This window comes from Galendromus occidentalis, unplaced genomic scaffold (assembly GCF_000255335.2).
Source record: "Galendromus occidentalis unplaced genomic scaffold, Mocc_1.1 scf7180000076770, whole genome shotgun sequence".
Taxonomy (NCBI): Eukaryota; Metazoa; Arthropoda; class Arachnida; order Mesostigmata; family Phytoseiidae; genus Galendromus; species Galendromus occidentalis.
This window is the reverse complement of record NW_003804759.1, coordinates 72,918-94,131: the sequence shown is the minus strand read 5'-3', so window position 1 is coordinate 94,131 and position 21,214 is coordinate 72,918. Positions and strand designations below refer to the sequence as shown.

Here is a 21,214-nt window from a genome sequence, read left to right as displayed (position 1 = left end):
TCAGCTCGAGAATCGATTCACGGTCGATTCCGTCAAGCTCTGGTTATTCTAAAATAAAAGTTGCCCCTGGTGTCCACCCCAGTGAAACGAAATAGAAGTCGTTTTCCATCTGATCGTGGCGGGTTGGTAACAACATGTTTATAGCGTATGGTCATAGTCAGCTTGTTGACCCCATCTCTCTCTCAGAGGAATAGGCTATTGGAGCTCGATGGCGGCTTCTTATCAGGTTACTGATCATTTCAGATACGCACTGTTCTGCTTTTCGAACTTTCTACTAAACGCTTGCGTGGACAATCCGTACGTGTACATTCCGGACCACGCCAAGTCGATTCCGTCGGTACAGGAAGGTGCCGGCGCCTTCATCATCTCGGTCCTCGGTGTGCTCAACACGCTGGGTGTGGTTATCGTTGGATATATAGGCGATAAACCGTGGATCGATCCGAGCCTACTCTACGCGATTTGCACGGTGATTGCTGGTGCGAGCGTAGCGGCAATACCCTTGCTCGAATCGTACTTCCCGTTGGCGATAGCGTCAGCAATATACGGTTTCACCATCTCGGCTAATTACACTCTCGTGCCTGAAATCGTCGTGAATCTGATATCATTGGACAATTTCACTGGCGCGTATGGATTATTGCTCATGATCCAAGGTCTCGCTAGCCTCATAGGGCCACCCTTCGCCGGGTGGCTTTACGACATCAGTGGTGAGTCACCTCAGTTGTGATCCGATCCGAGTCCCATAGACCGCGTTCTTCGTTTCGTGCGCCGCATGTGTCAGCTACCTCCGATGCTTACGGCTGCAGCAGCGAGTGACTCTCCATTTCTGATCCCTGTCGATGATCTTGCAGGTTCCTACGACTCCACGTTCTACATCAGTGGGATCAGTATCTTGGCATCCGGTCTCTTGGTGATACCGGTCGCCGATTACTGGACGTGCAGCTGCGACCCGCGGCCTCTCGGGGAAGAGCACATAGATCAGGGCACCGCGCTCGCAGAGCGAGGCGATGAAGCTACCTTCCTCCACGACTCGATGATCCAGACCAACGCCGACGAGGCAAACCAGCCATTTCTAGTCGTCGATCGATACACCATCGATAGGACACCGTTTCGGGAGAGCCCGCTAACGTCGCCTTCGGCTTGCCATTCACCGGCGCGCTCGAACAGTCCCACTAGAGTGAGATTCCGTCTGAGCCCATCGCCAACACCATCCTCGAAAAGTACCGCAGCTACGGCAACCGCGTCATCCGCTGTGTACACCCAACCAGCGACACTGAATTGAACGATACCTGCGACCTGAACTCCGAAAATGTTAAAACAAGGCCCTGTGATATTCATTTCGAATTCTAGTGAGCACATGCATACGCGTGGATTCTCTTGTGAGCACACTTTCTGAGTGAAACACGGAGCAAGCCGTGAGAACGGCAGAACAGAACTGTTCCGTGTTCTCTAGAACCTCGATCATGCACCATAACCCATGGTGGGCGAATAGCGGGATCTAACCGAATCAATTTTGGAACAAGGGTTGCCGAAAGAGATGGGATTGCACTGCAAGCAGCTCAGGTGGAAGTTTCTCTGCCTTCCATCAATTTGAGAGCGAAAGAAAACTCTGGCAGCATCTGTACTTGATGATAACACGACTTTGAGGAGGTAACAGCAAACGAAGTCCAGCTCGGCTTTGTTAGTAACTGAGCGGTGATACATTCGTCCGGGAGGAATACAGTCCCGCTCGATATATATCGATGAGCAAGCGCTAGTAATGTCTGCGCGATTCGTCACGTCCTCCTACTCTCACTTCGAGTCGAGAGATCCCCATTCCTCCGGGAAAGTCGAACTCTCACGGAACGCCAATCGGAACTTTCTCCGCATTTGGATACACAATGATGAGCAAAGATTACTGTCTCCGCTTATTCTCCGTCCCACTCCGAAAATTTCCCCTATGATTGGATTGAAAGGCAAGCAATTATAGCTGAGGATACACGAGAGTGAGCATTGATACGTAGATGAGGCGAGAAAAGCCGGACGCTCCAATCTTTCAATGCTTAAGCTGTCTTGGCAAATGTAAACACGATCCACTCATAAATAATATGTACGAACCACTTAAGAGATCATGTGCATTGATAGCATCGTACGAGAGTCACAAGCTTATCTCTCATCCTGATTGTGATGTTACGTCCCTGCTGGCTCGCGCGGCACCCCGAGAGCAAATAGCCACAATGAGAAACTGCCGTCTCTCGACGCTTATCTGGATGTCTCATACGGGGCGAGGTGATTCTCGAGAAAGCGGAAGGCGGAGCTAATTTTGCTCGGCGTAATTGTAGCTACGAGATAAGTCGGTAGATAGATCGAACTTTCCCGAATGTTCGTCTCGTTGTATGTACACGAATGTGATACTTTTTAAACTTTGCTCGGCGCTTTTCTCCGACCGGATTTCGCGACATCGAATCAGCTTACACGCATTCAAAGACAGCTGTAATAATTGTTTCGACGAGAGTCGTTATAATACACTGACGAGGTCTTCATATCGACCGTGGCGGCTGCAATCAATACACCAACCGAGGGATTTCACTCGATACCGACATGATCTTCTCCCGAATTCTTCGACCAGGAGTCAGAGTGTCTTTCAGGTTCCGCTTTTTGTTCTCGGGGTTCTCTAATCAATGATCTGACAGATGACGAGCCGTGAAGATCATCGATTACTCTCTCAAATAGTCCATTGCAGGGGAAACTCAACGACGAGGTTCCTCCCGATCGAATCCGTCCAAGGAATCGTGTACCAGTGATGGGCCCTATCTGGTTATAAGTATGGATAGTCCAGCTAGAGGTTGAAAGCTTTCTCATGCGGCTACCGGAGCACCGCCCACGTTCCCTCCCGAGTCGGAGAGTTGCGACGAATTTTCGCGACCGAGGCATGAGCCGTTGTGCCTCTCCCATGGTGGGTTGCATGTCTCACAAGCATCAGATTATATGTTCGCATCATGAGATGATGAGGCTAAAAGGAGCAAACTCGAAAGACCGATTCGCAGAGCCGCTCATACATACATTCATTCGTTCATTTATTCTACATAGACGCTCGTCGTTCTGTTCTCGGCCTCGCCGGGAACTCCGTTCGATGTTTGCGGTGCCGGTTTCCGGAACACTTATAGACGACATAATATGTACAATGCATCAATCTCAAGATCACTCGAGTGTTTTCGCTACATCGTCGCTTAAAGCTCAATCGACCATCAGCACCTCCATGTACACGCTCATCGAAGTCGTCGAACCGAGCTCTCTCATCGAGCGTTTTGTAACAGCAGCAGCATTATGGCAAGGATAGCTACAGCTGTGATTGACGGCGCCGCTAAGGTAGCTGATGCGTCAGGCTCCGCAAGATCCCCGTCGGCGGTCTCACGTTCGAACGTAGCTTCCACGTCGTTACACGAATCCGAGCACTCGTCCTCCACGCAGATGTCGCAAATACGAGCCTGACAAAGAGGAAAGAATCATTGGAACGAGCGCCTGAAGTCTCAATAGCAGTTGACGAAGGGATTTACAAGCGGGGGTAATCATACCTTTTTGGGATGATAGAATATCCTCGCTGAGTTGGCGAGGTTGTAGTAGTCGTAGATTTTCACAGGTGCGGGTTTCTGGTGCGCGACGGCGTATTCCCTATGCGCGGGCACGGTGACGCAGAGTTCATTTTTCGTGACGCGATCGAAATAAATGACCACATTCGTGTCTCCGTCGTTCGACTCCACTCGTCGCACATCGTTAGTCCGATGGATGGAACTCAAAGTATCGTAATCGAATACGTATCCCGAAGGCAGGCCCACCTCCATGACAGCCATGTTCGTAGCGTTTCCTTCACCGCGGTAGTGCGTGCAAACCGAGAGCTGCATGTAACTCTCGGTTGAGGTCTTGTCCAGCTGCGGGTTAAGGTAGAAGGTCGGCTCCTCGGAAGTCACCATGAGATTATACTCCCACGACACCTGGACGACAGCCGTGCCGAAGCCGGTCGCTTCGATTTCGACCCATTTTAAGTCGGAAGGTAACTCGAGCTTCTGTAGAACGAGTGCGTTCCTAGAGTCGATCCGAAGTGTTCTCGAGCCGCCGATCTGACCGAACTTGATTGTAGCGTCGATCGAAATCGTCGGAGAAGCCACTGTTGCCGCTATTCGAGACAGGGCTTCGATCGCGATTATAGTATCCTGCGTCGACGTGAAACCGCCGTTGCTGTTCTGTTGACTAATGAGCCATTGCATGACTGGAATGGCTTGACCGGTGTCGCCCCTACTAATCAATGATAAGAGCGCGTAGGCGGTCATTTCGATATCTTTGAAATGACGCTTGAAGAACAAGTCAGTCTGATGGAGGTCGTAGTCGGTGATATTATGAGTGACACTGGGATCCTTCCAATAAATGAGTTGATCTTCACGGCTCGCCAGTGATTGCAGTTTGAAGAAGGCCTGGTCTTTGTTCGGATTGTTCGAGATATGCAGTGCGTAGGTTATGAGGGCTGTCACATACGGGTCCGCCGTGGTTCGCAGCTCTCTGAGTAAGAACTCCTCGGATTGACGAATCTTATCGGGGTACTCGTTGCGCACACGAGCTTCCGACAGGGCGATGACGATGTATGCCGCGAGCGCAGCACCGCTCCCGGCGCCGCTCTGCATCGGTTTGTAAATCACTTGGCCCGGCTCTTTGAAGCTACCGTCGGGCAAGTGTTGCTCCATCAGCCATTCCGTCGCGTTCTTCAACACTAGCTCGTCGACTCTGATGTACCTGGAAGGGAATACCTGAGACTCAACCACGGGGTTCCGTCGCGCCTGCTCCGGAACCATTTCTACATCGGATCAGCCGGGCAACTCACTCTCTCGCGTGTGCGAGTGATTTCACGACGAAGGCAGTCAGCCAGGAACTGCCAGATTTGTCAACATTGCCAAAGGCCGAGAAAGAACCGTCATCATGCTTGTAGGTGAGCTGCTTCTGATAACCGTGCTCGATGTTCTTCTGAGCCTGAGCTTCCAGCTGGGGCGTGAGTCTCTTCGAGGCTTTCAAGTAGTCCAGAAGAACGATGTTCGGCACGAGATCGAGCATATTCTGCTCGCCACACCCATGAGGCATCTTCAGCAAATCTTTCAAATTGTTCACTGAGGGTCCGAGGATGTCGCCTACGGCGGTCAGATAAACTCTTTCTGAGCCCGGGACGGCGTTCTTGGGGAATGAAACGCTGACATTGTACTGCGAAGGGGCAGCCTGAGAGTTTCGCCGCTCTGAAATCAACAGTGATCTCAAAGTATCTCATCCGGGTCGGCGGACGACCCGCTCAGCGTACGACAATCACTCAATGATCTTCTTACCCAATAAAATAGCCTTGTTAAAGTATTGGGTCGATCCCTCGGGCTGAACGAGAAGTTTCTTCAGAACCGAGTCTCCGCCGAATCCATGGCTAGCCGTTATTTTGATATCGATGTAACCGAGTCTGGTGGGCGTGATTAGGAACGAGACGGGTGAGCCGTTCTGTGGCTGAATAGTGATCTTTTTCCTGTCGGGTTTGGTCGATGCCGAGGTGAAAATGAAATCTTTCTTCGAGTTGTCGATAAACACATCCGCCTCAATCGCCTTGTTCCCGTAGTTGAACACAACGCATTGGATAGCGATCGACTCGTCCCTCTTCACCGCATACGGCAAGGATACCGTGACGAAGAAGGGCCTGAAGGTCGTCACTTTCGCTGCCGTCGGAGCTATCCCGAGCCCTGTGGTCTGGTCCATCGCGAAAGCCGTCACTATCCAGGACGTGATCGTGTCCGGAATGATCTCTGAGATGACGGCACGCCCGTCGGTGCTGCGAAGAGAAAGGGAGATTCTGAAGTCGAATCATAGACATTGCTTCGAGAAATACGTAATGAGTCGTATACAGATGAGGACAATCGAGACACCGTGTTCCCTCGATGTAACAATCGACGGATGGATGGATGTCGGTCCAGAACCAGCGGGATTGAAACGTTTCCGGTCTCGACACAAACCTGGTTGTCGTGTTTGTCCACATCCATGTTTCGGGAAACCGTGATCTCAAACGGATTCGACCCGGCTCCACGTCGGGTGCCTCCGGCAAACCAGACGGAGGCAAAGGTTGATTTGTCAGCGTGTTCGTATCGAGTCTGATAACATTATCCCGACCCTCGACTGAAGAGAGTGCAAATGCTGATGAACTTCATGGGATACTTGCGAAACGCATGAATGCCAAACATCGGAAGCTTTGAGGCGAAAAAGGCGATCTAATTCAGCCAGCGAGGAAGAAGAAAAGAATTCAGAAGCGAGGGTGATTTGAAACGCAGCGTGCTCCCGACTTGACCGAGATCGGAATCGTCATCCATACGTTCCGGATAATCTCGGAAGCGTCGAGGAAAGGAGAATTGCGTTAGATCTGGACCGACCATCCCGTCAAGCAGCATGGAGGCACGGTTTCGCGGTGTTTGTTATGGACGATACCTATGGCAGAAAGTTACCTGGAGGTATGGTCTTTCCAGAGCCATGTCTCCGCGAAATTCTGCCGGGAGCGGACAGAGCTTTCCTCAAGCGCGGAATCTGGTAAAGTGTCATGGGAAGCGAGCTGCAAGCCCTCCTCTTCATCTTGCAGCTCCGAGGAGCGGAATTGAGCTGTGAGTAAGCGTACATTCACGCATGAGTTATTGCACGCATCGGAAAGAGGCCGGCCGATTGAAAGAGCAATCGACGAGCAGGCGCGTCTTCGACCGCAACAGGTCTATTGGCAGCGGGTCTTACCTTCGTCTTGATCGAACACAAAACCGTTGGTGAGCACTATCATGCCAGCATCTCTGAACTGTTCGCCGGCCGTGTAGGAGCCAGGATACCAGAGCGACCGACGTTTGCGTCGCCTGTAATACGTAGGCCACACTTTCGCCTTCTTGCCGGCATCGTAGCTTTCGAGCTCGTTCACAATCTGTGCTTCTGACAGATCATTCCCAGTTCTCAACAGGAGGACACTCTGATCGACGCCTAGAATTCCTACGTAGCTGGATGGCGTCGTCGATACGGTCACCTCGACACGGCTGCCGGGTTTCGTCTGACTCACGCTCGCCTTGATGTCGACGGGCGTTCGGAGAATACCGCTCACGTCGAAGTTGACACTGTCGGTTACGATTTCCTTGTTCTTCGCAATCGAGGATATGACTAGACGTGCTTTCGGTGCCAACTTGAAGGATGCAACGACGACAAAACGGAACGTCGTCTCGTTACGCAGGGTGATCGTAGAAGCCGACACAATGTCGCCCCGTCCCATGATTTCGTAGGTGATATGGTCGAGCGGATAGGTGGAATTGACCTCGAACTCCAACCTGTCATTGACTCGAGGATTCTCCGGAGACATCAGCCTCGCTTGAATAAAGGAGTTCGACGGCGATTTCGCCGGCAGAATGGAGTCGAGATAGAAGATCTGGCCTTTGTATTCCGCGTGCATTCCCAGAACTACAGTCGTCGGTTCGTTCGGTGGAACCAACTCCAGACGAATGATTCCGCTCTGTGGAATCCAATGCTTCTGCTCGGTCCATTGTTCTTCCTCGTAGTTGTAACCGTAACGGAGGATGATCTGATTCTCGGGGTCCTGGACCGGTGTGTCATCCTGGTAAGATACTTTCAACTGGAAATAGAAACTTCAATGGATCGATGCTTACGACAACGCATGGAATCCATTCGAAGCAACCAATGATTGGAGAACGCCGATGTTCTCAGGGAATACTCACGAACAACGTGTATTTGAGACCGGGCTTGAAAGTGTCGGAGGTCTTTATCAGCTGGATGCGCACCGCTTTGTCGAATATCGGCATGTAACTGGTGGAGTTGTACTTCCGACTAGTCAGCTCTTCTTCGACAAGAGCGAAGAATTCGATTTCTCTTTGGAAGAAATCTGTCTTGAGCTGGAGGTCCCTGGTGATGGTGAGCGGTATGTTCACCTCACCGTCAATCGGGACTTTCGTTTGGAACTGCTCGTATGGTCTTGGTCGTATCTGTTGGTATCGCGTCCGGGGCGTTACGGTCAACGTGACTAATCCTTTCACGGGTTTCCCGTATGTGTAGGCGGCTTTCACGGTAGCAACAACATCCGATTCATTGTACGTGGCATACTTGGGGAGCTCAACTCTCACTTGGAAGGTCGGGAGCACGTATTCCGCGACTTGGAACGATTTGGAAAACTTTTGATTCGAAACTTCGCAGTGCAGGGCCCAATCACCCAGCACCGGGCTTTCAGATAGCTCGAACTCATTGCCTAAAACACCCCGAGTCGTGAACTGGCGCTCCCATGAGTGTATCCTGGAAGGGGGAGGGGAAAGACATCGTAGAAGTCTCATATGGCGCGTCATCATATGTAGCAGGAGGAACAGAGAGGAAAATTATGTTATTCATGGATTCGAGAGCCTCACCGATTCCCTTTACCGTCGGTGACCCAAGCGTTCACGGCACCGGTGACGCTCGGTTGTAGGAAGGGGTCTGTTATGATCATTCGAAAATGAACTTTCTGGCCAGGCTTGTACACCGCCTTATCGGTTTGTATGAACACCGAGTAGCTTTTGTGAGCGAAGCCGAGGGAGGTTTCGTTGGAGAATTGGATCGATCCCGTGCCTTCTGCTTTCAGCGAATAGTTGCCCGGATTCCAGTCTCCGATTTCGAAGCTGATCAGCTCGGTCCTCACTGAATCATAGGACAAGATTATTGACATTCTCCCCCCAGCTCATCAATGGAACAAGACCCCAAGCCAACGAATTCCCGGACTGAGAGTCACCCGTCAAAATCGCTTTTCAGTACGAAAAATCGTCTCCCACGCCGAACGAGGAGCGTCGGGAGATATGCTCTCTCGAGCCAAAACAGGCGCTCACGTGTTCACCGTTTTCCTTCGTGTCGCATCCGATAAAAAATCAGAAACTCAATCGGAGGAGCGCCCTCATAGAGCGAGCCCCTGAGGAGACAATCTCATGAGAGGTTTGTTCCGACAATTATGGAAGGTATGAGAGCGTTTCCGAGGAGGAGTTCAAACGCACGGGAAGTCCGCCGTATCAAGGAATATGCTCAGTTAGGAGGTCTGTGATCCGTGAGCTCAGAAAAGCAGAACATTACGGGAGCGCGGTACTCCGCAGGATATGTATACGTAAGTGGTCGTACCGCTTTCTTGGACGATCTATCCCAGGGGCGTCAGACTTAAATTTTTGGCCGGCCACGTTCGAGCGCTGCAGGTGCCCGCGGGCCACATTGAAAATTCACTTTCGTATAGAAGGAGAATATATGCCTATCGTCCACAGAAGAATGCTTCTCCAGCCTCCGGGAATCGAGGGAAAACTCGTTTGTTCGGTTGTACGGGGGAATTCATCCCACCGATCTCATTCAATTTCTAAGCACTCATTCGAAACGGTCGGCTTCGAGTATGTGGGGAAAGAGTGGCGGGCCACAAAAAAAGACCTCGCGGGCCACATGTGGCCCGAGGGCCACAGATTTGACACCCCTGATCCATCCTCTCGCTTCTCGAACTCCGCCTCATCGTTCTCGAGGGGAGCTCTCGTGACCTTCACGGTGTCTCCACTGCTTAAGAGCAGCAGGCTTGGCTTCGTTGACGGGCACTGATCGTCGGACGAAGAGATCTCCAGCATCTTATGTTCTGGAAGTTTTCGAAGCACGGATACTCACGAGGAGCGACTTGAGCACTTCTGGAAATGTAGTTGAACTGGCCTTTCTCGTCATTGCCAAGAATCGACAGTTTGATATCCACGGGATTCGGAACATCTCCGACAGAAGCGGCCACGTTGTAGATAACATTCGGTCGCAGAACCGAGGGTGCCACGATCGTGTACACGCTGGCGCGCTGGCAACTGGAATAAAGTCGAGATGCTTATATTGGGCAGGGACCTCGCACCCCATGAGTTCCACGTCTGACAAGCTGTATTCCGCTTGTTCCGCCGCTGATGCCCTCCCTTGCCTCCGTTGCTTTGGCACACCCGCCCTGTCATTGAACGCGACGAACTCGCTCCAAGTCACAGGACAGTCCTAACGAGCCGGTTACCCGGAGCCGAGACATGATACAGAGATCCAATGAGTCGAACCGCGGTCGAGAACAGATCGACAGAAGACCGGATTCTGGATCTCGTGTCTCGACCCATGGGATCCGCGTTCGGAAGAGAAACAAGACGAGCATCCACATCATCATACTCACCGGGCCGAAGCGGCAAGAAGCACAAACAGGAGCGCGCGACTGATCGCCATGGCGCTAGCGGCGCGCTCGAGACTGTTCTGTAAAGAGAAAAATTGCGATACTCGTCAATCGATGAGTTTATCGAGGTTCGCTGCTCCCGGATACCTGGGGGAAGAGCAATGAACGTCGGCCAAGAAGTCGTAGTCTCGAAGGTCTGGCCGGACTTTCTTTTTGGATACAGTCCCCGTGCTCCATGGATCAAGTGTTTATCGCCGCGTTGTTAGACACTACCGCATGCAAATTGTTTGCTCTTATTGTCATGACATCTTTCTTCAACGAATCAAGGACTCCCCGGACGGATGGCGGCCGTCCACGCACGTTCGCCCACATGGCGAAACAGCTTGACTAGATTGCCCACTGCGGTGATGACTAAGAGGGACAGGGATTTGAAAAAAAATCTGACTCAATGACAACGTGAATTTCTGGGCCCACTCGGTGACGTCAGCCCCGTGATCCACTCCGACATATGTATGTAGAGACTTCTGTATTCCCGGCTTTTCCCATCGAGGGGAACAGCGTCGCCCAAACGAGCCTCATGCAGATAGTTGGTGAGTCGCCGAAAGATAACTCCTGCGAATGATTCCTACTGGTGTCGCGGAGCCAGTTCGCAGCTCCTATTGTCACTTGTGAAGCGAAGCTCCCCATCCAGTGTTGAGCATCAACAAAAGGAACCGGAGCTTCGTAGGATTGCGTGTAAGACTATCCATCTTGAGGATATTCGCGAATCAAAGCTAGTTCCGCCTACATGATATCCGCTGCTTCCGACGGGCCACCCGCTATTTCCCTCACAATGAGTCACAATCGCTTACGTAGACTGTTCTTTGTTAAGTCCTTCCTTTGTAACGGAAGATGTCACCAGCGGATACCGCTATAGGGAAGCGATGTGGGCACCGAAATGTACAACCGAAGGTGAAGTCGCTCGAACCTATTCCGACGATTCACCGGACTCGTCAGGAAAATTATTCGAGCCCTGCTAGCTAATGAGGTTCCCGAGCGCCCTTACTCTTCACCGTAGGATCGATCTGAGCCGGTTTGCCATTGGGAGATGCCCAGCCGCTTTCGAGGTGCGTGTCCCCGGATGGTCCATTGTTTTTTTCACGGCCTGCAGCACAGAAAAGATTGATCGCATGTCCACTTCAACGGGCCCACAGTACCAGCCTGCTCCTCGCGAAGCTCTGGAGGCATTGGAGTATCGAATCCTCTCGGGTGAACAATGCCCGAGCTGTGCAAATCACTATTGAGGAGAAGTGTCGTCGTTTCTTAGTTGGATCGGACTCATCTCAGGGAGCGTGGGACTCGCTACGCCAATGGCAAACAGCCCGAAACGCAGGCCTTCACCTTGGAACTTAGTTTCTGATCCCGCTGGCAGATGGAGCGCAAACGTGTATCGTGAGCGCAAATTATCATTCTTCTAGAGGTGAGATCAGTTCCCGTCCGAGCGGACACGTCGCTCCCCGCTTCCAGTGAGCACCACTGACTGAGAGGAGGTTCATTTCAGTCTTCTCAAGGTAGGTGGTTCGAGCGTGTCTCGGAGCGTATACATTCCCGGTTTTAATGCGAATCGTTTAGGATTCGGGGTGGGATTCGGATCGGACCTACCTCAGAGCTCAACGCCGCATATTCGGGGGATGCACCCAACCCATCAAGCCGCCAGTTGTAGACCAGAAAGGCTCCATATACGTAGGTGACCTTGGAATTGAGTCTTCGCCGTCCCGGAATTCGATTTAGTATGCATATCATTCTAAATGACGTGTCTGTGCTCCATCATCCGTGTTGAGATGTGAAAGTATTCGTTTAGCTACAACGCGCATCAACGAGAGAGAGTTGTGCTTCCCCTTCCTAGCTTCACAGGCGACTGGGAAAAAGCACCGGCAGGGAAAAGGACATGCTTTCCCGCCTCTAGGAAACCTCGATCAGGATCGAGGTACCCCCCGTCGGGGAAATCCAAGATGTGTCCGGGATGTTGCGGCGTCGCGCGCATTTTGAGATTGGAGGGTCCTGCGTCTTGCTGCATCCGGACGAAAGGGTTACCTGCTCCGAGTTATTCGGAAATAATCCCAACGATACACGTTGATTTCAATCCGAGAGCCTTATGCTCAGCGTACATTTTCTGCCAGCAAAATGTCCTCCCAGATAAGGAGTCAGGATTCGGCGAAGAACGGAAGGATTCTACGTACAGCTCGGTGGGCAGACAACCGTCAACGATATTCCCGAGCAAAGCGGCTTTTCTGTAGTGTGGCTGATGGCCCACGCTTCAAGGAGCGAGCTCCGCTCCAGCATTTCCGTTTACGGTCATTCCTGCTTGAGGAGCCTCTGTCGACGCAGGCTTCCCCGAACGAAGTATTCGACAAAAAGGCGCTTGAACACACGGGAGGCATGCGCCTGACAGCCACGTACCGCCCTGAGCTTTAGGGTTCACAGCATTGATCGCGGGCATGCTTATCCCATTTCTTGGAAAGAATATATCGACTTCCAAGTGACCGTATCTTCGATAGGCATTCTTCGGTAGCTGCGTAGCTACAAGCCCTTCCAAGCAGCACACTTCGACTTGCACAGGCTGCCCATGGTAAAAGAAAATGTCACGGAGAAGATATTCGAAACTTTGGCTGACTGTCGTCGATTTCATATCGATCTGCGGCTTTCTCCGGAGCGCCCAGAAACGAGACTGTACTTCGCTCTCTCGACCCAACCGGTGAAGAGACCAGGGAACCTCGACAAGCGGTCGCGGATAGCTCCACGATCTCCTCACTGTGAACATCCCCGAGGGAAATCTGATATTTCTTCTCCACAAGGCCCGCATGAATCTGCCGCATGAATTTCGAGAACGAGAACGCGAATGAATTTCATATCCAGAAAACGTCTTTTAACTAAGACTTGCAGATCCCGCTCATCATCGACGAAGACAGATATCAGGAATAACCTTCTCCGTCACTCACGTCGAGTCGCGACTGCTCGCCCGATCCGTGTCGCTGATGGCTCCCATCGATAGAGCGACATGTTAAGAATGTGGTTCTGCGTTCTGCTTTCCTGCTGGCCTAATTTTCGGCCGGACCGCCGAGGTGAGAGAATCAATCGGTCGGAATCCGGTCGGTGATACACGCCGACAATGAAGCTGCGGGGTCTCGTGACTCGAGTTGCAGACGATGAAACGAAAAATCCACAAACGAAGCTTGAGGTTACATACCGGTGCTCATCACAAATGATAAGCGCGGCACGGAGACTCTGGTCGGATCTTGAGTTCATTCGCCCATTCTCCGTCGACATTCTGTCACTCGGGAGCTCTAGAGGCGAAGACTTCGACATGCTCCTCACACTTGGTGTTCATCCAGATTCCTAGAGAAGTCCGACTTACCGTCGTAGATGAACGGCCCGTCTATGCTTGTTACCGATGGCGGCCCAATGTGAGCGTACTTCGGATATAAGTCAAAGTTTTGCTTGACGTTCTCACTTTGCGCTGTCTTCAATAAAGACTCACCGCTGCCCACGACTTCATGGGAAAGAGACTTGACTTCATCGAAGTCACACCAGACGGCGCCACCGATGTTTACGTAGGCGTCACGGGGAAGCCGGAGCAGCCCCTCAAGGGCATGTAGGTGAGAGATTCGTCGTTACGTAGAAGCAGTGGCGGATTTACCCAGTAGGCTTAGAACTTAGAAGGCTATGGACTGGGGCGGCAGTTTTCGGGGCGGCGGAATCCTGGTTGGATCTTCTGTGATCCTCGACAACTCACTCAGTGATTTCGTTCGAGATCGAGACGAAGACATCGACTCTAACTCTCTATGAAGGGCGAGGAGCCGTCTCAAAAACGAACAGCGAGACATAATTTCTTGGATACCCGATCAACTATTTTGAGAATTAATTTTTTCTCTTTTTCTGGGATTGACTGAATATGTGGAGACGATTTTCAAGTCGACGGATCCTCAGGCTTTTCATGGGATAGAAGAGAAATCTTGAGAACTTGAAGCAAGCGCCGGGAAGAACCGGGATTCATTCCCAGATGGGTTGCATCAGGGCGGCGGTCCTGATTAAGCCTGGGGGCGGCAAATTCGAGGATCCGCCGCTGGATAGAAGACACGCTCAAGAGCATTGCTCGATCCTCTAGCGATCTCATCCGGTCATGTTGCGGGTCGAGTTTTCATCGTACGCGAGCGCTGAGGTCGAACGTCTTCCATCGGAGATGAGCTATATTTGTGCATGTTGAGCGATCGGAACTGCAGACCTACGTACCTTGCATGCCCTTTTCTGTCCTGGTCGATTCGATCACGATCTGAGAAATGCCACCACAGCCTCGTGATTTCGGGCAACCAGCCCGAAACCAAGAGGGATCGGGCCGTCTCATCTCGTGGAGTAAATAACGAGAGCGGATCCAGTGAAGGCTGTGTATCGAAACGGCAGACAGTTTTCCCTCTTCGATTTTTCCTCGATCAGTCCAATCTCTCGATACCCGAGACTGTTTCACGAGTCACATGGTGAAAAAACAGGCTCTGCATAATCAACTTTGTCCTCGCAGCAGGGTTCCGAACCCCAGTTCGATCGAGGCTCGTCCAAAGACGCTCCGAATCTCAATGAAGATCCCCGGTCGAGAGGCCCCTCTTCTCGAAGATCTTATTCGACGAATACGAGGTCGTGTCAGTCACTGCTCGTCCCAATTCTCCAGTGGAATCTCCGCTCGGTACGGCGGTCGATGCTCGTATGCGGACAACACGATTCCCGCAAGTACCCAGTACGGCGTGAGGGAAGGGAATGCCGAATCCGATTCCTTTGGAAGCTTAGGATCTTCACGAGGCGTCAACCTCGGTTTGTATTCCTTCAGCTGTGATCATTCTTCGCTTCTGAGGATCGGGCGGCTGGAGTAGGCTGTCCGGAGAGTATAAAACGGACCGTCAAGGGTTCTTTCCAATGGGATAACTCCCTGGAAGAGAGCTTATCGATTGTGGGCTCAACGGATCATACAAGCCCCGAGGGCGGATCTAATTGGGAATGCCCCTGAAACGGTTTCCCGGTCTGCGCTCAATCTGAATCTAGCTCAGTAGCGTCCAGTGCCAGCGGACGCGAGAGTAAGCAGAGTCGGTCGCTCCTCCCGGAGCTGTCGGCCTCGAGGGCGAACGAGTCAGCCTGCGTTTAACCTATTCGGATAAATGGATCTGGATCAGGGGTGCACGAAGCGCGGCCCGCAGCGCAATTTTCCGCGGTCCGCGACGCTCTCCCGGGTATTCACGACGATCAATCCAAAACCGCATGAAGCGCTTCCGCAAGAGTTTTGTAGACGATTCTCGAATTTCGAGGCTTCGGAGACCGAGTTCCAGTGCTTCGTAGATCGTAACACACTAATGAGCGGAGGAATTCCTCGCACGGAAGCCGCCTGAAATGTCTTGCTTCTCACCAAGAAACGTCAAAATCGAGTTGCAGAAGAGATTGTCTCCTCGCCCATCACAGATTCCCCGACGAAGAAAGATTACAAAAGCTCCGAGATCATACTCTTTGAATTATTCCACTCTTCTGCTCAACGTACATTCATGAATGAAGCTCCAGCATCCTAAGTCCAGATAGGTCCCGACTCCGGGCGCCTTCAAAGCACGATGATTCGATCTCGTTTTCCGAATAGCGTCAACCCACTTCAAGGCGGATATTGATAATATATTGCTCCAGTCGATGATATAATAGATCCTCCGAAGCCTAGTTGAGCGGGGATGGGCATCGGAACGACATAAATCAGGGAATGCATTGGGCATTTTTCCTTGGAATCGCGGCATCGACGTTCCTTGCGTCCAGCCAAACACGTTCAGAGTTCAGACTGGGAATGTGGCCCGCGAGGCACTCGAAGCTGTACACCCCTGAGCTAGATCAATGGGAAAATCGGGGAGTATCATCATCACGGTTCGGATAATAGTCTCGATGATCAAATATTGATGCATATCAGAACATGATAACAAATGATAATAATGATTGAGATTTTCCCCCTGTCTTGCGTCGCGCGCGCCTCTGTCGTCTGCTTGTTTGTAAACCCAGCACAGATGACTCTCTTTTCGCCGGTGAGACACAAGGTGAAGCGCTCCGAATCGCGCGCGGCCTCCTGAAGGGAGTTTGGAAACTGAGAACCTGCGTGGACTTGCTCGGAGGCAGCGAATCGATAAGAGGCTCCCTTGAGGTCCGGCCGAAGGTGAGAGCTACGGTGATCCGAATTCGATTGAAATCTCGGAGAGCAGTTTGATCATTATCATGATCCGTGTGTGTATTTCCAGATGTCTTTCTTTGCGACGCCCCTGGGTGTGAGGGTGGGAGCCGGGCTCGCCGCCGTTGCCACCGCCGGAGGCTTCGCCTTCGGTTGGCTGCCTCATACGATATACATCGACAAATATAAGGAAGTGGTGCAATTCTACCAGAACGGTTTCCCGGGGAAGTTGGATGACAAGATCCAGCGACGTGCCCGGAAAGCTCTGCTCGACGTCAAAATCAATGATCGTTTCAAGGACCACATCAGCTTTTTCCAAGTTGCAACATTGGATCCGATGTTCGCGGGAACTCCTGAGAGCGGATACGGGGCGATACTAGGCATTCCCGCTACGTTCGCGTTCGAAAGCGTTGAGGATGTACCAATAAGGGAACTCGCGCTTGTCGGGGAACCAAGCGCTGTATCATGGGAGTCCCCAGCGGGGAAATTGCTGAAGGAGTCCTTCGTTTTCAGTGATGAAGCACAGAGATATGCAATCGCCCAACACATTTACATGGCGAACAGTAATCATGTCACAGTGAGTGCTATACTACGCCCATGAGGAGAACATGAATCTAGTGACTGAAGAAGTCAGATCGAAAAGGGGGTTCCCGGTGATCCGAGCCTGGAATGACTTGGAAAAACTTTGTTTCAGTTGAACACGGTCGCATCCGCAGGAGCGGTTCTGAATACTTACATAACATCGAGACTCTTCAACAAGAAACTACCCTCGGCTCCTTTCTGGGCCCGATGTCTTATCTATTCGCTGTGTGCTGCCTTCAATGCGTCAGGATACATCTACATCAAAGATATGACAACTTATACCAGAGAGAAAGATGCACTAGACCGCGCCATTGATCTTGGGCCCGACTATAAACGAGGTGCCGTACAGTACTACGAGAGGCTTCTCGTGAGGAACAAAGCTCTACGAGTAATTCTTGGGAAAGAGGGTGCCTCGAAGTACACAGCGAGAGGCAATCTAAATACACTGATTCGAACGCCTCACTTCCCTCTCAGCGCTGCCCTAGATCGAGCAAAGTCGCACGAGGACGAGATAGAGGAGTGAGGGAGGGTAAGATGGTATGTCATATCTGTGGGAATCAAGCAATAAATTAAGTAAACGTCAAGATTCCATCTCTGGGCAGGCTCAACACCTCCTACTCTTGGTTCTCAAGAATCTTAGTATCTCCTCTATTTGTGTATGGGCATTTCCATTTATTCTCCGATCTCTTCTCGGCCTGTTCCAGTACCGCAGGGTGCCCTGCTATCCCCCGTTGCTGTGTCAATCCGGCCGACTATCAGGAACTGATACCTGAGCTCAGGATGCCCGTCGATCTCTCCGATCAGAATATTTGGGGAGGAATGTCAATTTTGTCCGAGGAAATTTCGGGATTCACTCGAGCAACTCTCCAACATGCCTACAGCATCGATTCCATTTATCACGGTGTATCGCAATTGATCAGAGGCGCCTGCCCGCCTAGGACTATGTACCCCGGAAATCAGCCGCCACGCGAGCTGAGAGAGCAGGCTCGTAGCAGACGACAAGTCCGGGGAAGTAGGTGAAGCGAAACAACCACCATACCGCCGGCTGCCGGCACGTGTTTGAGGAAGGCGCGTGTTCCAGAGCGGGCTTTTACTGACTACGTCCCTGAGCTCGGAGTCCAAGCTCTGAGTGGGTCCATGAGCCTCGAAGCTGCTTGGTAAAAATGACCAGTAGGCGTGTTCAGATAGCCGAATTCATCCTCACCGACTTCTACGGACCGATCGTGAGTGCTGTGGCTCATCAGTTGCTTCGAAACCACAGTTTGACCCTACCACAGCTACAACAACGAGTCGTGCAGTATCCGAGAGGCAAAATCAAGGAGAGCTTGATGTGCCTCTTGCAGAATGGTCTAGTGACGGCTCAGATCGATCGGAACCAAGAGTCGAGAACACAATTCCGGATGTCCATCGACGATGTTTTCAGCATAATACATTGCGCGGGCTTCATCTATCGGGCGAATTTACTCTTCGGGGAGGTCGGACGCGAGCTAGCTCATGAATTCACCTTGCACGGCCAATTAACGGCCCCCGAGGCTGTTGATATTGTCAAGGACAGAGTCGACAGACCTCGACCGGAAGTTCAAAAGGTTATCAATGATATGTTCGAGACAAACTTCTTGATAACCTCGCCCTTGTTCGAGAAGCATCTGATCCATCGGGATGAGAAAGGCTCGCGCGCGCTCCTGGCCTCCTACAATCAGACCCTGACCGACGGTATCATGTACTCGTTGAATAATCGTAGGTTCTTCGAGCAGGAACGCAATGAAATTATCACTGAAATCGTGGGAATGCTGCATTGCCATCCTTATACGAAGAACATCATACGTTGCGTCATTCGTGTTCTCGAGACGAAGAAAGGAGGAGATGAAGGGAAGATGCTGAGGACCTCTGCCTCTGTCCACCAAGACGAAATCATCAACATGGTGGAGAAGAAGTTCAGGGTCTCAAGGAATGAGATATTGCAGTGCTTGAAAACCTTGACTTTCGTGCCGCGCAACACCCAGTACAGGAGTCAGGATGACATTTTGATTCTGAAGAAGGATCCGAATCAAGCTAATTGTTATATTCTCGATTGGGAACTAGCGATACGGATCTGGCTCCGACAGACAGCTCTGCGGTATGCTTCAGAGAGACATGGACATCACGCATCGTGCATTCTGGGCATGCTACTCTTCCATGGGCCGAGTGAAATCGAAGCGATCCAGAAACAAACCCTAATCTGTCCCAAGGAAGCGAAATGTATCGTGTACACTCTTGAAAACGACAATTTCCTCGAACGAGTGGAAAACATCACCGCGGGCGACACCCATCGTCAAGAACCAAGGTACAGATCTACTTACCTTGGCCTCGCAAGACTGCTCGAGAATCGCTGGGAACAAGCGATTTTCAATGTCCTCATACAGCGTAAAGAGATTGCTGATACTCATCGTGTTTTGCTGAACAAATACAAGACTTTGGACAAATTCGCTAGAACACTGGACGATTCCGAAGAGATCACTCACTTGTGGGCTAGCCTGACGAGGCCAGAACGTCAAACCCTCCATATTCTAAGGCAGCAACTGCTCCAGACGGGTGTTCAACAACAGAGTCTGTGCAGGGAACTCATCATGCTCAAACAAGCGTCAATGACATTCACCGAGAGCTAAGTCACTCTTTGGCAAGCTAGATGACGAATGCTCCCCTTTCTTGATTCTTCGGCTGTGCCCAAGAAACTATCATTGATCCAAGAAATTCCCGAGAATACGACCGTCGCTCAGCAGATGAACGGACCCTCTGAACCAGGACTAGTCTCTCAGCATTTCCATGAGCAATACCGTGTGGCAGCTGGATGTGCTCGGGATCGCAAACAATAGCGATGCGGTTTCTCGGGGCTTAGCATCTCTACCTGCCGATAAGCACACCGATGCGGGCACTCGGCTCCGAATCTCTGATTGGACTAGATAGCCTTCAACAGCGGAGACAGAAAACTCGACAAGACATCATTCTGAGGGAAGAAAAAAACGTCCCATCGCGAATTAAATCAATCCGAGGCCCCAAGGCGAGGGCTTTCGGAGTGTATAGCATCCCGTGACACCATGCTGGTTGACCATTAAGCAATCTCTCAGTTGGGGGGGGCAAAAAGATTCGGGAGTCATTTGCCTTCAGCGACACCAGTGCATACTCCCGGGACCGGCGGACACGGGGAGTATTCATATTGTTTTAGGCGATTCCCTGAATAAAGCCCAACCCCTTAGAGGACGTCACAGAATTTTGATTGGAGCAATTTGAGGCGTCTCTTCGAAAAAGTGACTGCCACTTTTTTTGCATGAGACGCCTCTATTTGAACGACCCGTCGATTGAATGGCTCCTTCTTTTGTCGGAGAGAAGAGCTTGCACGAGAGTGCGGAATCCGACCGAGACTACGATGTCAAGGAACCGAAGCGGAGGATGGCTTTGAGATTGTTCATGAGTTCATACGTTTCTTCTGTGTGGACGCGCTCCGTTGCGATGAATATTCGTTGCGAGGAGAGCTTCTCAAGGCTTCTGGAGGGAACCTACGGTGCTCGGACCGAGCAAAGCCAGTCTTCACCCCTCATGATAGAATTGCTTCATGATAGTGCTCATGGTGAGAGGTTATCTCTGCATTCGGATATCCCAATCGATGGTCTCAGAAAACTTTGCTTGGAGGATTCTACCTCAGAGATTCCTTCATTCAACAGGATTATATCTGCCAAGATCGGAAGAGGAATTTAGAGTCGCTCCCTGGATGCTCACGATTGATCTGATCGCTTCCATGCGAGGTCAGCTCGCTAAATTCCGTCGAGATACTAGCGAACGACAGAAACTTCTCCATACCGATCTCACTGCGAGTCTTGACTTCGACTGATTTCTTCAGCTTCTCCTGATGCAGTGGGTTGGAACCTCAGGATGTCGCGTCCACATTTTCGATTTGATCAACAATTTCTCCTGATTCCTGGCTCGATGGATGCTCGGCGGAGAACTCATGGTCGCTATTGGCCCGCGTCGTGACCGTTAGAGTAAACGGTTCGGAGGTTTCTAAACAAGGTCTCCATTCTCTCGATGATTTCGCGCATGCTCAGATTTATTCAGGAGCCGTGCGACCCTGGGCTTAATTTCGGTTGCGATGATTCATCCACACTCAACATCCAGTCAATTCTGAACGTCTCGAGAATACGTCATGTCATATTTCTTTCATCACACTTCTGCGAAGACCAGCCTTCAGA

The 21,214-nt window shown here is 51.3% G+C and overlaps 4 protein-coding genes across 4 annotated transcripts; 3 read left to right on the top strand and 1 right to left on the bottom strand.

Moving 5' to 3' along the window:
- Window positions 1-208: 208 nt before the first annotated feature.
- On the top strand, window positions 209-2,087 carry LOC100906631 (monocarboxylate transporter 9). Its single transcript, XM_018638246.1, has 2 exons — window positions 209-704; window positions 849-2,087. The coding sequence occupies exons 1-2, from the start codon at window positions 209-211 to the stop codon at window positions 1,277-1,279; spliced, it is 927 nt and encodes a 308-aa protein (XP_018493762.1). The 3' UTR covers window positions 1,280-2,087.
- A 1,133-nt stretch (window positions 2,088-3,220) lies between these two features.
- On the bottom strand, window positions 3,221-10,248 carry LOC100906486 (CD109 antigen). Its single transcript, XM_029110565.1, has 10 exons — window positions 10,199-10,248; window positions 9,676-9,857; window positions 8,421-8,688; window positions 7,743-8,310; window positions 6,766-7,639; window positions 6,489-6,639; window positions 5,340-5,824; window positions 4,850-5,252; window positions 3,552-4,761; window positions 3,221-3,464 (listed from the first exon to the last, which is right to left on the bottom strand). The coding sequence occupies exons 1-10, from the start codon at window positions 10,246-10,248 to the stop codon at window positions 3,273-3,275; spliced, it is 4,383 nt and encodes a 1,460-aa protein (XP_028966398.1). The 3' UTR covers window positions 3,221-3,272.
- A 6,003-nt stretch (window positions 10,249-16,251) lies between these two features.
- Window positions 16,252-17,514, top strand: LOC100906341 (transmembrane protein 177). The gene is made up of 3 exons (XM_029110564.1): window positions 16,252-16,269; window positions 16,480-16,986; window positions 17,104-17,514. The coding sequence occupies exons 1-3, from the start codon at window positions 16,252-16,254 to the stop codon at window positions 17,512-17,514; spliced, it is 936 nt and encodes a 311-aa protein (XP_028966397.1).
- Window positions 17,515-18,015: 501 nt separating this feature from the next.
- Window positions 18,016-19,636, top strand: Polr3C (RNA polymerase III subunit C). The gene has a single exon (XM_029110563.1). It carries the CDS (start codon window positions 18,155-18,157, stop codon window positions 19,634-19,636), a length of 1,482 nt encoding a protein of 493 aa, XP_028966396.1. The 5' UTR covers window positions 18,016-18,154.
- Window positions 19,637-21,214: the final 1,578 nt, after the last annotated feature.

What these genes read in the sequence shown, in the direction of transcription:
- LOC100906631 (XM_018638246.1), top strand. Translation starts at nt 209, where the DNA reads ATGGCGGCTTCTTATCAGGTTACTGATCATTTCAGATACGCACTGTTC. An exon ending in GTGGCTTTACGACATCAGTG is followed by an intron (nt 705 to 848) that starts GTGAGTCACCTC and finishes ATGATCTTGCAG; the next exon opens with GTTCCTACGACTCCACGTTC.
- LOC100906486 (XM_029110565.1), bottom strand. Translation starts at nt 10,248, where the DNA reads ATGGCGATCAGTCGCGCGCTCCTGTTTGTGCTTCTTGCCGCTTCGGCC. An exon ending in TGGAAAGACCATACCTCCAG is followed by an intron (nt 5,825 to 6,488) that starts GTAACTTTCTGC and finishes TTCTCTTCGCAG; the next exon opens with CACCGACGGGCGTGCCGTCA. An exon ending in TATTCTATCATCCCAAAAAG is followed by an intron (nt 3,465 to 3,551) that starts GTATGATTACCC and finishes CCTCTTTGTCAG; the next exon opens with GCTCGTATTTGCGACATCTG.
- LOC100906341 (XM_029110564.1), top strand. An exon ending in CGAACAGTAATCATGTCACA is followed by an intron (nt 16,987 to 17,103) that starts GTGAGTGCTATA and finishes ACTTTGTTTCAG; the next exon opens with TTGAACACGGTCGCATCCGC.
- Polr3C (XM_029110563.1), top strand. Translation starts at nt 18,155, where the DNA reads ATGACCAGTAGGCGTGTTCAGATAGCCGAATTCATCCTCACCGACTTC.